Raw genomic sequence first — 13,099 nt, 5'->3', positions numbered from 1 at the left:
AGGACCGGCTTTACAAAACTGCATGACATCTGTGGCAGCTCAAAACCTTGAAAAATCATGAATGAGAAAAGTAACATAAAACCACAAAAGATTTCTTCTTTTATTCATCACGAGAGATATTCACATGTGACAATAAAGGCTTTTTAAATGAGTAATATAGGATTTTCAAATTAGTAAGTGCTATAAACTATGAAGCCCACTATGAATCTCACTTGAGTTGGACTTGCTGATCCTAAATCATTTAGATTGCACAAAAAATTCCACACTCTGGTGAATTAAGTCTTGCAGTTCAGCAGACATCTAGAAAAGAGTTTTATTTTCACACACAGCAGGAAAATGCTGCTGCAACATATTATGGAGTGTTGCCACATGCAAACAACTGTTAGTGGAACAAACTATTTGTGAACTAACATCATCTGGAAAATTCTATTCAACAAAAATAGAAATCCGTATTTTTTTATCACTACACAAACATTTTAAAACATCAGTCTCTATTGCAGTATTTTGCTCAAGTCCTTACATTCCTTTTAGAAAGGCATAATCTTTCTGAATAGGCTTTCAATACCCAGAGAATCATTGCTTCTTTCAAGTTCTTTCAATATCACAGTACCAAAGCACGTAGGGACTGGAACTATATATTTTTGTAATTAATTTCCTTAAGATAATGTTAGAAACATCAGATTCCTTAAAATATAGATGAATTTCAAGGTGAATCTGCAGCAGATGTTATTAATGGCGTATGATTTATTGTGACATGAAATCTGATCTGAAACTCATGTTATTATCTGAGCTTTTTATAAATTATAATTGCCAACTGCTGAAAATATGCAGAAAGACCACTGATAAACTAGCTTCATCTTCAGGGCCTAGACAATCCATATTTGCTAAATGTCCAATACCTCTAGCTCTGCTGAATGAGTATAATACATTGGGGTGCACAGATCAGGTTTGATTTTTTACATAATGTAATTCTTTCAGAATGAGAAGCATCAGAGGTAGGTAGAATTCATAAAAAAATAAATGTTTACTGTGGAACTTGAAAAGAAACATACACTTGGGTTCACAGTCTGTCATTGCACATATTCTAAACAGATTGAGTATTTCAGGGAAAAAAATCTCTGACTGTTAAATGGAAAATGTATAATTCAACATGAAAACAGTAAGAAGTTAGGTAATATTCAAAAATCATTCTGCACAGCTCTAAGAAGACAGCACAAACAGCATATTTTATCATCCTAAAGTCTACGAAGATTTGCATCTACACAAGACTTTCCACGTCACTCCCATGAAAAACTAAAGAAAGTCTACAGGTAAGCTCACAATGACAAAAACATTTGTGTTAATAACTATTTCCAGATATTCTGTTTATTCCTAATAACTTTCTATCTTACTTTCCGCCCTCAGGTGCCTTTAAATGTTAATTAAAGTTTCTGAAATGTTAGTTTTACCTATCACAACTTATGTGCTAAATTACCTAAATAAGAAAAGACAAACAAGCATTGCATTATGAATATTATATACTCAACAAACCAGATATTGAAAGAAGGTGAATTTACAGCACATGTTGTAATACATTTTTAATCTCCCGAAAAGCTCTGAGATAATACTGCAAATTCAAAAAGCAAAACAAGGAACAGATGCGAAGTCTAATTCCCGACTTATTTTACATATTCAAAGTTATTTAATGATAAAAGCATTTATGTGTAAAATGGCATTCACTTGCCCTTACTAAGAGTATATATGGAAGAGCCCCCTGTCAATGTACTAGTGTGCGTGTGGGAATGAAACATAAGGATCACCATCTGCAGCTGTCTAATAAGTGCTCTTCAGTGCCTAATGGCAAAGTGTCAATTCAGGGATCCTCAGATACCATAATGCATCATCTTGTCCATGCTAGTCTTACAAGTCAAACATTTAACATGTGAGAACAGTTTATTTATAATGCTATTCATTTCAGTTGAAATACCAGATATAAAACAGTTACCCTACAAGCAGTCTGGGAGCATATACTTAATATAAAATGCACCAATTTTCTCTTTTTTTATAAGAATCAGTATTTTAAAGGATGTGCAAAATTTAACCTCTCCCAGAACATACCTGAGTAACATGGAAAAAATCTTTTCGTATGTAGGTATTTTTAGATTCTTACCTACTGTTGAACTTCTCTGGATGTTTTTCTCTCATGATATGGAATCTGTGAGCAATTGAAGCATCCTAACAGGAAAAAGAAAACCATAAATCTATTGTGACAGGAAATCACAAAATAGAAGTCCAAAACTGTGAACAAGACCTATGGTTTGTAAGGTGTTCTGCGAAATGTCATTTTCAACAAAAACAATACTTTTATCAAGAAGGCTTAAAGGTACACTGTAGGAAGAATGGGATATATCTGAACTTAATCGTTTATCACCCTTGTTACAGTCTCCATTATTTCTTTTTACAAATCAGACAAGATAGTTTCAGTTTACTGAAAGTTTCTTCAACATCTGCACCATTCAAATCTGGTGAAGGTTTACAATAAGACCATTCACACTGTTCTTTCTTGTAAGAGTACTTACTAAAGTCTATGAAATCTGTTCCTTTAGTACAGATGAGTGATGCAGCAGAGTTACTCTACATGCATATAACTTGATATTTGCATATGGCCATTCAACAGCTTTCTCTAGAAAACTGGAATGAATTGTAGAAAAATTGGTAGAAAATGGAAATAAATGTCAGGAGATCCCCAATTTAATTAAATTAAATACATGTTATCAAACTATTTAAAAATTTAGTAAATTATGTTAATACTACATTTAAATAATGTGTATGTGAGATGAAATAGCTGCATGAAATACTTGGACGTGTATAACATTTTAAAGAAAATCAAACCACTGTGGTGTGGTGTTGCTGAAAGTAGAGTATTTGGAACTGATGTGCTAGAATCAATCTTCAAAGCATTTTAGTATCTCCTTTGCAGTTATGAAAATAATGTTTTCCTCATTCCAGATCATGTAATATTTATTTCACATAAGAATCATTAACAATTTGCAAACTAGGAATTAAGAACATAAAAAGTTTCTTCATCTTTTAATGTATGTATTAAATGAGGTGTGAGGATATGAAACCTACCAACTCCGAAGTCTTGTGATAGTAAATACAGAGAAATCCATTTGGATCATGCTGTTATAATTATGTCTTAAAATGCTGCATATATATGAATATATACATGTATTTATAAGAAAAGTTAGTTCAGTTACTATGAACTTTAGATGAATTCCACTTTTCAGGTAAAGAGAGTCTAAGAAACTAAAAATAGAACTACTGCTATAACCAACTATCACGTATTTGAAAAAATACGTTATTTATCAACTGAAAAGATCATGGAAGTACAAAATCCAAGAATTTGGGTATTTCAGGATGAAATCTGTATCTAGCAACAAATTAAACACTTTAAATACTTAAATTTTATATTGCTGCTACTGCCAAACATGTTTAAAATATTTTGTTTAGCATCATCTTTATTTAAATCAATGTTATATAAATCTCAGTAAGCAAGCAAGTACTCGGTGCAGATATATAGGTACCCACTAATATCAAACATGGCTGCAAAACTTTACATCCAAACAGCTTTTATTTACTAGAATCTTATGTAGGGTGCGCTCTGGAGAACAGAATGGTTCAGCCTTAAGGTTTGACTTACTAACTCATGGATACTTTGAAAAAAATAAATGTATGAACTTTAATACCTTGTTAAAGATAAAATTGTGCAGACCAATTGCTAACATTTAAATAAGATTAAGATTATGAACAAAAAAAAACCCAACCCAAAACCCGTAAATCCACATATTTTTTATACACTCCACTACAAAAGGATATAGCATAGTATAGAATTTTTAGGCAAAACTTGTGATCACTGATCAAATAAAATCCATTAGTGACATCATTAAATGTATTTCTCCCTTGAGATATTCACTTTTATTCATGCTCTTGTTATACAGTTTTCTAAAGATGTACATAGTCCGTTGTTTTATTCACATCATAGTATTTTTTGATTAAGAATGGAATTGTCATTTAACATTTTACTGTTCTACAAGGAAATGACAGCAAAAATCCCTAGAAGAATGGAATGGTGTTAGTCACAAAATGCCTTATTGCTCTGTCCTGTCACTCAAACCATCTTCTGAAACTTTCAGTGCTACATTCTCAAACTGCACTCATCATTACTTTAGATTTATTTTTATGTGCAATTGTATAAGGCAAATATCCACAAGTATCCAGGTGATCCCACAGTTCTTGGAGACGGATGAAATAAAGCTGACAGTAAACCCTGAGACATCACACTCCTAAACAAAGCCTGCCAGCTGAACTAAAATAATAACTCTGTTAACTTTAGAAAGACCCATCATTCATACTTTATCCCACATTAGATGTGCCAACATGAGAAAAGTATATTTGTTAGCCAGTTCTATATGAAAAAGAAATGAAAGGACTACTGTTGTAGCTAACTGTTCATTTTCTATATACTGAAGAAGAGACAGACCCAAGATAAAACAAATAAAGGAGTAGTAACATATTTGACAGACACTAGGAAACACTAATCAAGGACTAACTGTCTAATGAATGAAATGAAAAGGCTAATGCGCTTACTCATGCATAACAAATGCAAGGCACAAACAAGCTAGGGATCAATGCCCACTGCAGATGGCAAACAGGCAGTTGTTTCCATGCAAAACTGATTTGATCAAAATTTTCCCCTGCCTGAACATTTTCTGACTCCGAATCTCCAAAAAAGTAATACACAAAGCTAATTTTGACAGGCATGCACATGTCAGAACAATTTAATAAAAAAACTGTTGAAAGGCTATTTTTACTAATGGAGACTGCAAACCAGAGAAGTAACTACACGCACAAGCTTGAAAGCAGGGAAGCTGCTAAGGCTTTCCTCAGTTTATACTGCACAACTGCCCTCTTGAACCCTTAATTAAATCCAACATAGACAGCCCTTAGATTGCTTAGCAAGAGGACCTCTTCCCAACCATAACGCCATGCTACAGGAAAAGTTCACTGCATGTTAGCAAAAAAATCTTTTGCTTTAGGGAAAAAAAAAAAGGAAAAAAAATAAAAACCGACACCGACTTTTCTGGTTTTCAAATGTCTGTAATCTCACTGTTAAGATAGTAGCATATAGAATAGTATAAATAAATAACAACTGGAAGACTTCAAAGTAACAGGAACCTGAGTGGTAAGGAATGCAAGTTCTGTCTAAGAGCCGCAGGAATCACTAGATGGAATCCCTGAATCCTGAAGAACAAACATGAAAAGTTTTGTATTTCTGGATGAGAACAGAGCGTTCTTCACCGTGAGCTGTTTCAGCTACATTTGAAATAGGATTCATTTTAGCAGACTTCATTCATCCGTTTCAAAATGAGGGATCTAGCCTGACCTGTTAAGAGCATACAACTGTTGTTGAATCAATGGAGAATGAATTTTTTTTTTGGTCACAAACAATATTACAATCACCTAATTAGCTATTCTAAGAAACAGAGCAATATCCCCATGGTAAGTCGAAAATTGTTTGCATAATGCTGACCATTCCTGGTACCTGATATTGTGGGTAGCCAGTAAAGTATGAGAAATTATTTTTGTCTTCTATAATAAAAATTATGTAGAAGAGAAAACCAAAGAGTCACCACACATGTTTCATGGTATTACCTAGCAAGATAACAAGTGAACAGGTTTCTTTAGAAAGATCATCTGACAATCAGATATTGGTTTATAATTAATACCACCTGTGGGCATTATTTATTAATTTTTATTAATAAACTGATATGTATCCTAGCCTGAAATACAATTTTCCAGCAGTGCAATACCTGAATCTAAGTATTTTCCATTTTTAAAAATAATGCACCATAAGCATACATAAACATGCCTAAAATTTGCAAGACCTTTATGATTAATAACAATCTCAGGAGATACAATGCTACCAGGCCTGTTGCAAGGTGAAAGGAGGAGGGAAGGCTTTCAGGATCACTGTAATATGACCTTTCACTACGCCATTAGTTTAGTCACAAAGCTCATTTTATACCTAAAACATTGTAATACTTTTCACCAAGGCATCCAGAAATGGAGATTTTTTTTCTCAGGAGCACTTCTGCAACAAAAGCAATGCTGGTGTGCAAAGTAATGCTGAATAAAGAGCATTTAAAGCAGAACTATGTAACTAATTAGACAATTTTGTGTTTCTGAGAATGTTATATGAATATTTGAGTTGTATGCTACTACTCTGAAATACTTAATTTCTTTTTAAAGCTATACAGTATTTTTAGTCATTTACATGTCATATGTGATGTATGACAATACCCTGGACAATGACAGTTCCTTTGAACTTTCATTTTATAGTATCAACAATCTAATCTGAGAAAAAAACCCCACACCTTGTTCCCTTTTGTATGCCTCTCTAGCTTAGATGGCTTCCACTCCACTGCAGCATTTTGAAAGTACAGATGAAGGAATGGATGTCTAAAGAACACAAAACGCAGCTTACCCTTGTTCAAATTCTACAGAATTGTGAACAGACTTTTAAAAAATGTACCTCTGTATCTCCAAATATTCAACCTGGAAATATGCATGATAAACATGTAGACATATACACGCATATAAACCCTTATTTTGAACCTGTTCAGAGTCTGAAGTAGTTGGACTATCCTTCTTACATCTCACTCAGGTTTGTTTTAAATCCTGACAGTGAAGATAAGATAGAGAACAGACAGAGCATATCTGAATCTACTCCTAGGAAATGGAAAAAATATTTTAATTGAACTAGAACATTTCTCAAAGTGACCTGCCAAGAAGAAAAGAAGCTTAAGTTGCTACACCTTTTTAATACCTTATGATTGACTTACACACATATATATTCATCTTTTTAATGGGTATTAGCATTACCGGAAAGCAATCTGAAGCAGTCTTTTCAGAGGAGTAACCTTATACATTGTGAATAACCTTATAGAAAGATTAATGCATTTAATATATGTCTAACTATAAGCTTGATGTGATTAAAATTTCCATTAAATAATAATTTTTATGCTGGTGAACAAACAAATGACCACTGTGCATCTTCTTTGGGTATAAATGGTCTGATTATTTTTTTCTAAGATGCTTCTTTAATTAAGGCTTAATGGATCCACAAGGCTAGGAAGCTTAAAGGATAATTCAGCAACCTGTAATCTTTGGATCAGAATGCAAATCTAACCTGTACCAGTTAGGTCACATCAGTTATTAATGTGGGATAGTACAGATGTACAAAAATATAATTGAAAATAGATCAAGAAAAGTTTGCTGTACTGGCTTAAGACTCAAAATAGTATTCCTAGATAAACAAACATCCTTATGCATTCCAATTTTTTCACATACAAAAAGCAAAAGCCATAGTTAGATGTTTTAATATTTCCCATGCTAACAATCAAGAGTCTCAAATAAGAAAATAATATGACTAGTACTGAACCATTCAATGCCCAAGTATAGAAAAAGGTAATCAAGAAACTTCAGGTCCTGCCTTATTTGGATCAAACTGTCATTTCATATTTGACTCCCAAGTATTTTTGATTAAATTACAAGCATTAGCCTTTGAAACCTTCCAAAAAAAAAAAAAAAACAAACAAAAAAATCATTAATATATTAGGTTTTAGTGTAACACTAGTTACTATAGTTATCTTAGTTTCTACTGATATTTTAAGGTGGTATAGCTGAGAAAGGTGATAGCTTGAGAGGGTCAGAGCAAGAAGAGATTTCAAGCTCTTTTTGATGCAGCTTTACTGAAAGATAATGATAATTCACATAAGAAAAATCTGAGAAAAAAAATAATCTGAGAAACTTGTGTTCCTGGTTTTCCAAGAAAAACACAGAAACTGTCAAGATAATGCTATTCGTTTTGTCAGTGATATTCTTGACAGCCAGCCCTCTGACAGTCATGTTTAAATACATTTCAGCTGCACATGTATTACTAAGTCAAGTGACTGTTCATATTTTAAATACTCATTTAAATAGGTAAGATCTCTAAAACCAGGATGAAACATTCAATAACTACAGTATTTATAAATGACAGGCAAAAGACCGGAGGATCATATATCTGGAAATTGTAACAAAATATTTAGACCAGGACTTTAGACATACTTCCTCACACTTTTTACTTGAAGTCAGATCTCTCTTGAGTTTCTGACACTACATATACATAATTTAGTACTAGAAATGTTTCACACAGACACAAAGGAGAATCCATTTTGCAGGAAAAGATATGTTCATACAGAATGACCACATGTCCCATCCCAGCTGTAGGGACGACTCCAGGAACCAGTCCTGTAACACAAGCCTTTGTACCAGTACGTCATGGACTTTCTTTGAGGAGTTACTATGGTGTTTAGAAACTGATGCTAAATTCCTACATATTTCTATTTTTAAATCACTAATCAAACTCAAGGACCACCAAAGAAGACTGCAAGATAAGACTGTTAGTTATTATCAGACCAGATGACTAAAACAAACTATGCCCCATGACTCAATACAATGCAGAGGACATGTACCCTGTAAGATGAGCTCTGTGAGGATACACAGTGTTACTGAGCACATCTTCCTTTCTTTATATTTGGTCACCCTAAATTTACCGTAACTAGAGAAGGGTTCTTCTACATCTATGCTGAGTGTTTATGTGGTCACTAAAAAGAGAAGAAAAGTGATCACATGGCAATTAGCCAACATAGCCATATAGAGAGTGTATTAAATATCTTGTATATTAAAAAGACCTCTGTGGTAAACCTTTAGTAGCATTTCTGATAACTGCTGATGGAGAACTATGTTGAAATTGTCCCAAATTATCTTGCACAATGAGTTTGAGCATAACACACTCAAGGACACAGCTCAGACTGAAAGTCAATACAAGCACTGCAATGCAATGCAATGGGCTGTTGCTTTAGTTGTTCTTAGGAAACACACCGTAAAAGTTTACATTAAGAACCTGGCTAGCTTGGAATGAATGCCTTGATTTTCATGCCCAGCACTTTTGCAATTCTGAGGAGAGAAAAGTGAGCAATTTTCAACACAAAATCAATTACTAAGCTTTTTTTTTGGTGAAATACTAATTACTGCCAGTATGCTAAAATCTTAACATATATAAATACTTGGGATAAGGAGTAATTGCTTGTGCTGTGTCCTGAAAAATTAAACTCAACTGATATATGTTTTTCAAATACTGTCCTAATAAAAAACCCAAAACACCTAAACAAAAAAAAACAAATCCCTCTGGGTATTTTCATTTTGAGCTTTGATTAAGTTGGCATTATAGTAGTACTCTCAGGGGCTAAATTTAGGCCCTTAATTTACGTGCCAAAACTGGCAGGATGATCTCCCAATGTGCTCAAAAGTAAGAACAAAGCTCTTTAGAATGATTTTTCCAAAAGGTATGCAGACAAGTTTCCGTTCTGAATCATTATTTGGAAATCTTTCGTAACTAATGATACAACAGGCTGAGCACACTTAACTTCTTAACTTTATGAAGCTATGCCTGAAATGCAACAGTTTGAGCTGTCCTTTGAAATCTTCACTGGGGCTCATGCCAAATTTTGTATCACCACCCATTTTATATGCTCATTTGCTTGATAGGGATCAAATAATAAATGTTTACCTGACTTCTCCTTAGCAACTCTTCATAACTTGTTAGTCAAAGCCTTGGCAACACAGTGTTATAATTTTAATACATATTTATGTTATTCATTTGTTTCCATAGCAGATATTTATTTTTATAAGAAGTATGCAAACCGCTGAAACATCTCTCATTGATTTACACTCTGAAAGAATATTTTTCTCTTAAATGAAAAAGGTCACTGTTTTCATTCATTATGTTTTCAATTTGAAATTTAAATTTTTGCATTAGACTATTATTTACTATCTTCCCTATTGGACAAACAAATATTAATTTATTAGAAAAAACAGCATACTCATAAATTAGGAGTAGATGTTAGATTATTCAACTAAAGATGTTCTCTCTCTCTCTCTCCACTGATATACAACACGCTTTCTAACATCCTCTCCCTTGCATCTATTATATAACCTCTTTCTTCTTTCTTATAGGCCTAAAAGCAACTTTTCTGACTTTTGCTCAATATCTGGATTTGTTCTGGTATTGCACCAATCAAAATATTTCCTGAATCCTTCTGCTTTATTTTCTTGGTTTTGTCTTTACCTGTGTTATCCCCAACTAAGCAGACACAGAGCTACCAAGACACAGGTTTTCTTTATCCCATAACTCAGATTTTAAAGTGATTTCCACTTGTGTCAAGCTTCTTCCTTGGAAAGATTTCAGGATTGCCCTGCTCACCCTTCCTAATCGCATTGTCATTGACATTCTTCACCTTCACCATCTTCTCCATTTGACTTGTGGCAAATGAGGCAAACTTCTGCTTTTTTCTGTCCTAAAAAAAAGGATAGTTAACTTCTGCGTTTCACATAGTTTGACAGGTAGCTCTTTACCATTAACACCAAATCCCTCCCTTTCAGGAATTTCTCTCAGAATCTTCTTCCAGAACTACCCTCTCTGACACAATTTTCTAGGATCAGTGTCAGCGCCCTTCTCTTCCATTCCAACCCGTTTTTTCCCCTGAGTGACAAGTTCACCACAACTTGTCTGCCCTGCAGAAGGAGAACCCCTGCTGATATTACTAGTCTGCATATTCTGAGTGAGCACCTCCAGTAAGAAGTGACGAGTTCAGAGAGTATGTGGATGACTAAGATATTTGTTCATTGTATTTAGCATTAAGAGTTATGCCTAAAACTCCACCTTCCTCAGACTTACTCCCTCCACCATCTCCAAATCTACCAGGGTCTTAATGCTAGACATTCACCTGCGAGATCCAACTACCAACAATATACTGGCCTAGAGGGCTTTGTTTTTATTTAGTATTTCCTTCCTCTCTATCCCTGCCCCCAAATGCTACTCAATCAATATGGCTTGTATGATTACTATATTAATTTTCCCCCTTGGTTTTGATGATTAGTTTTTTTCCCCATATATTTTACTTCTGTAGCCTGTTACTTAAACACATACCGCAAAATTTCAGAATGGCAGAACAAGTTCCATTTTCTCTCATGGAACTTAGGACTGCTTAGGCTCAAAGGCACAGTTAAGTCAAGCATGGTCTTTGGTTTTGGTGGTGTGGTTTTTGGGGTTTTGTTTTGAGTTATGTCTATCCACAACTTTATGTTGCCAGTCTTTAATGACAGTCTGAAGACTTAAAGAAGTCTTAATCTTACCTACATCATAAACTTCCTGTTAAGTAAGCAGCTGCAGAATACTCCAATATGGGAAAAAAAGCAAGGCCTCACTGTCAAATGCCTGACGTAACTTCTAAAGGACTACATAAAAATCCACAGAAGCACCACGTACTGAGGGAAATTCTGTCCACAGTTTGAATGGGTGATGGTTGCATTTTTTTGTTCTTTGGCCTTCGGTTCTTGCCATCATTTGGTGATATGTCCTGATTTGCAGACCTGGCAAATTGTATAAGCATCCTAATTCCCACACATGCTTCAAAAGAAGATTCCATTAAGCTTCCTTCTTCCTTCTCCTCTTCCAATCTGGGACACATCCTTGTACCAGTAGTCACTTGGGATCTAGTTCACACCTTAAGGGTCTGTCAAGTATGACATAGCTGTTGGAAGGCAACAACAGCAACTGAAGAGCATACTTGGAGGCTTTGTGTAATGCTACCTTCGTGGGCGAAGAGTGAGAGGTACCCTACTCTTTTCAGGCATTTAGCATATTAAATAATTGTACAACTTTTGAGGGCTTCCAAGTTCTGAAGAAACAGTAGAAGACTGTAATGGAAGTACCTACACATGGTCTGGTTCTCCCTAGTGTTCCCAGCTTATGCAAAAGAGACAGATTGCCTTACAGCAGGGTGAAGTTATAGGGGAAATGGCAGAACAGTTTTGTGTGAAACTATTGAGACAAATAGTTAGACAAACCTATTTAACAGGTAGCTTGAAAATAACTGGACAAGTGAGAAGCCTCCAAGAATTATAAACTAGATTCACATGACTTACTCACACCAAGCCAGAGTTGTTTCTCTGGGACTCTAAACGGGTGCTGCAAAACCAGAACGAAATTAAACTTCATAAAGGTGTTAGACTGAACAGACTAGACCCTAGCAGACCATCTTGATCACACACTGGCTTTACTGCTGCTGTGAATTTGTAACGTTAAAGGTGAATGCATGCTAGTCTTCATTCACAGTCTAAGTGGTCAGACTCCCCCCTGGAGTTCAAAATCACACATTATAAGGCCATGTTCATGAAAAACAGGAGGTCAGTGTTTTCTGAAATACACCTGCTATCCCAAAACCTTAATATAATTAGTTCATATAAACTGTGTTTGATATCAATTGCTCTCAAGCTAAATAAAGCCTAGGCTCTGTAGTAATACTTATCTGAGAAACATACTAGTCTAAAAAAATGGAACTAAGTGTTATCTTACTGAGCATTTAGGGCCTGAAAAAGATACTCTGCATGAATAATACAATCACGTATTCCAAAAAAGCATAAAACATCCTATGGCTTATAGAATGAAAAGCTCTTTCTGAACTTTGTATGTGGATATATGAAAAAGTGTTAAAATAGGACCAAAACTGAATGTGTGTTTATATTAGGTATAGTCAAAATTTTCAGAATTGATTCACATATATTTTCCACCTGAAACAGATCAAGCTTTCTTTACAGCTGCTTTGAATACATAATTTAGGTATGCAAAACTTTTTACAGAGATGATGACATGGTTTAGTGCAAGGTGTCCCTGCTCATGGCAGGGGGGCTGGAACTTGATGATTTTAAGGTCCTTTCCAACCCTAACTATTCTATGATTCTGTGATTCTATGATCTACCCAGCTTACAGTACACAGAGGTTATGCAATACCTGTTTCTGTAGTCTCTGGACACTCAAAGACTTTGATGTGAAATATATTTATTTATTCCAGAGAGGCTCTATTACATGGTATAAAGGGAGTAAGTCACATGTTATTATCAGAATGTTGATATTTATGGACAACAGAAAAAATTGTTCTTTAGTATACTGAAG

At 34.5% G+C, this 13,099-nt stretch overlaps 1 protein-coding gene across 8 annotated transcripts in view; it reads right to left on the bottom strand.

Moving 5' to 3' along the window:
- The window catches only part of DGKB (diacylglycerol kinase beta), a 331,269-nt gene that overhangs the window by 149,094 nt on the left and 169,076 nt on the right, over positions 1 to 13,099 (bottom strand). For all 8 annotated transcript variants that reach the window (XM_062605129.1, XM_062605131.1, XM_062605132.1 and 5 more), the window contains one exon: positions 2,150 to 2,214. In XM_062605129.1, the coding sequence (XP_062461113.1) occupies positions 2,150 to 2,214 (65 nt within the window). The remainder of the gene's footprint in view (positions 1 to 2,149; positions 2,215 to 13,099) is intronic.

Source organism: Pezoporus occidentalis, unplaced genomic scaffold, assembly GCF_034315485.1.
Source record: "Pezoporus occidentalis ecotype Australia unplaced genomic scaffold, CSIRO_AGI_Poc_V1 ctg9, whole genome shotgun sequence".
In the NCBI taxonomy this organism is placed as follows: domain Eukaryota; kingdom Metazoa; phylum Chordata; class Aves; order Psittaciformes; family Psittacidae; genus Pezoporus; species Pezoporus occidentalis.
The sequence above is the reverse complement of the archived record's forward strand: the minus strand, read 5'-3'. Positions and strand labels throughout refer to the sequence as shown.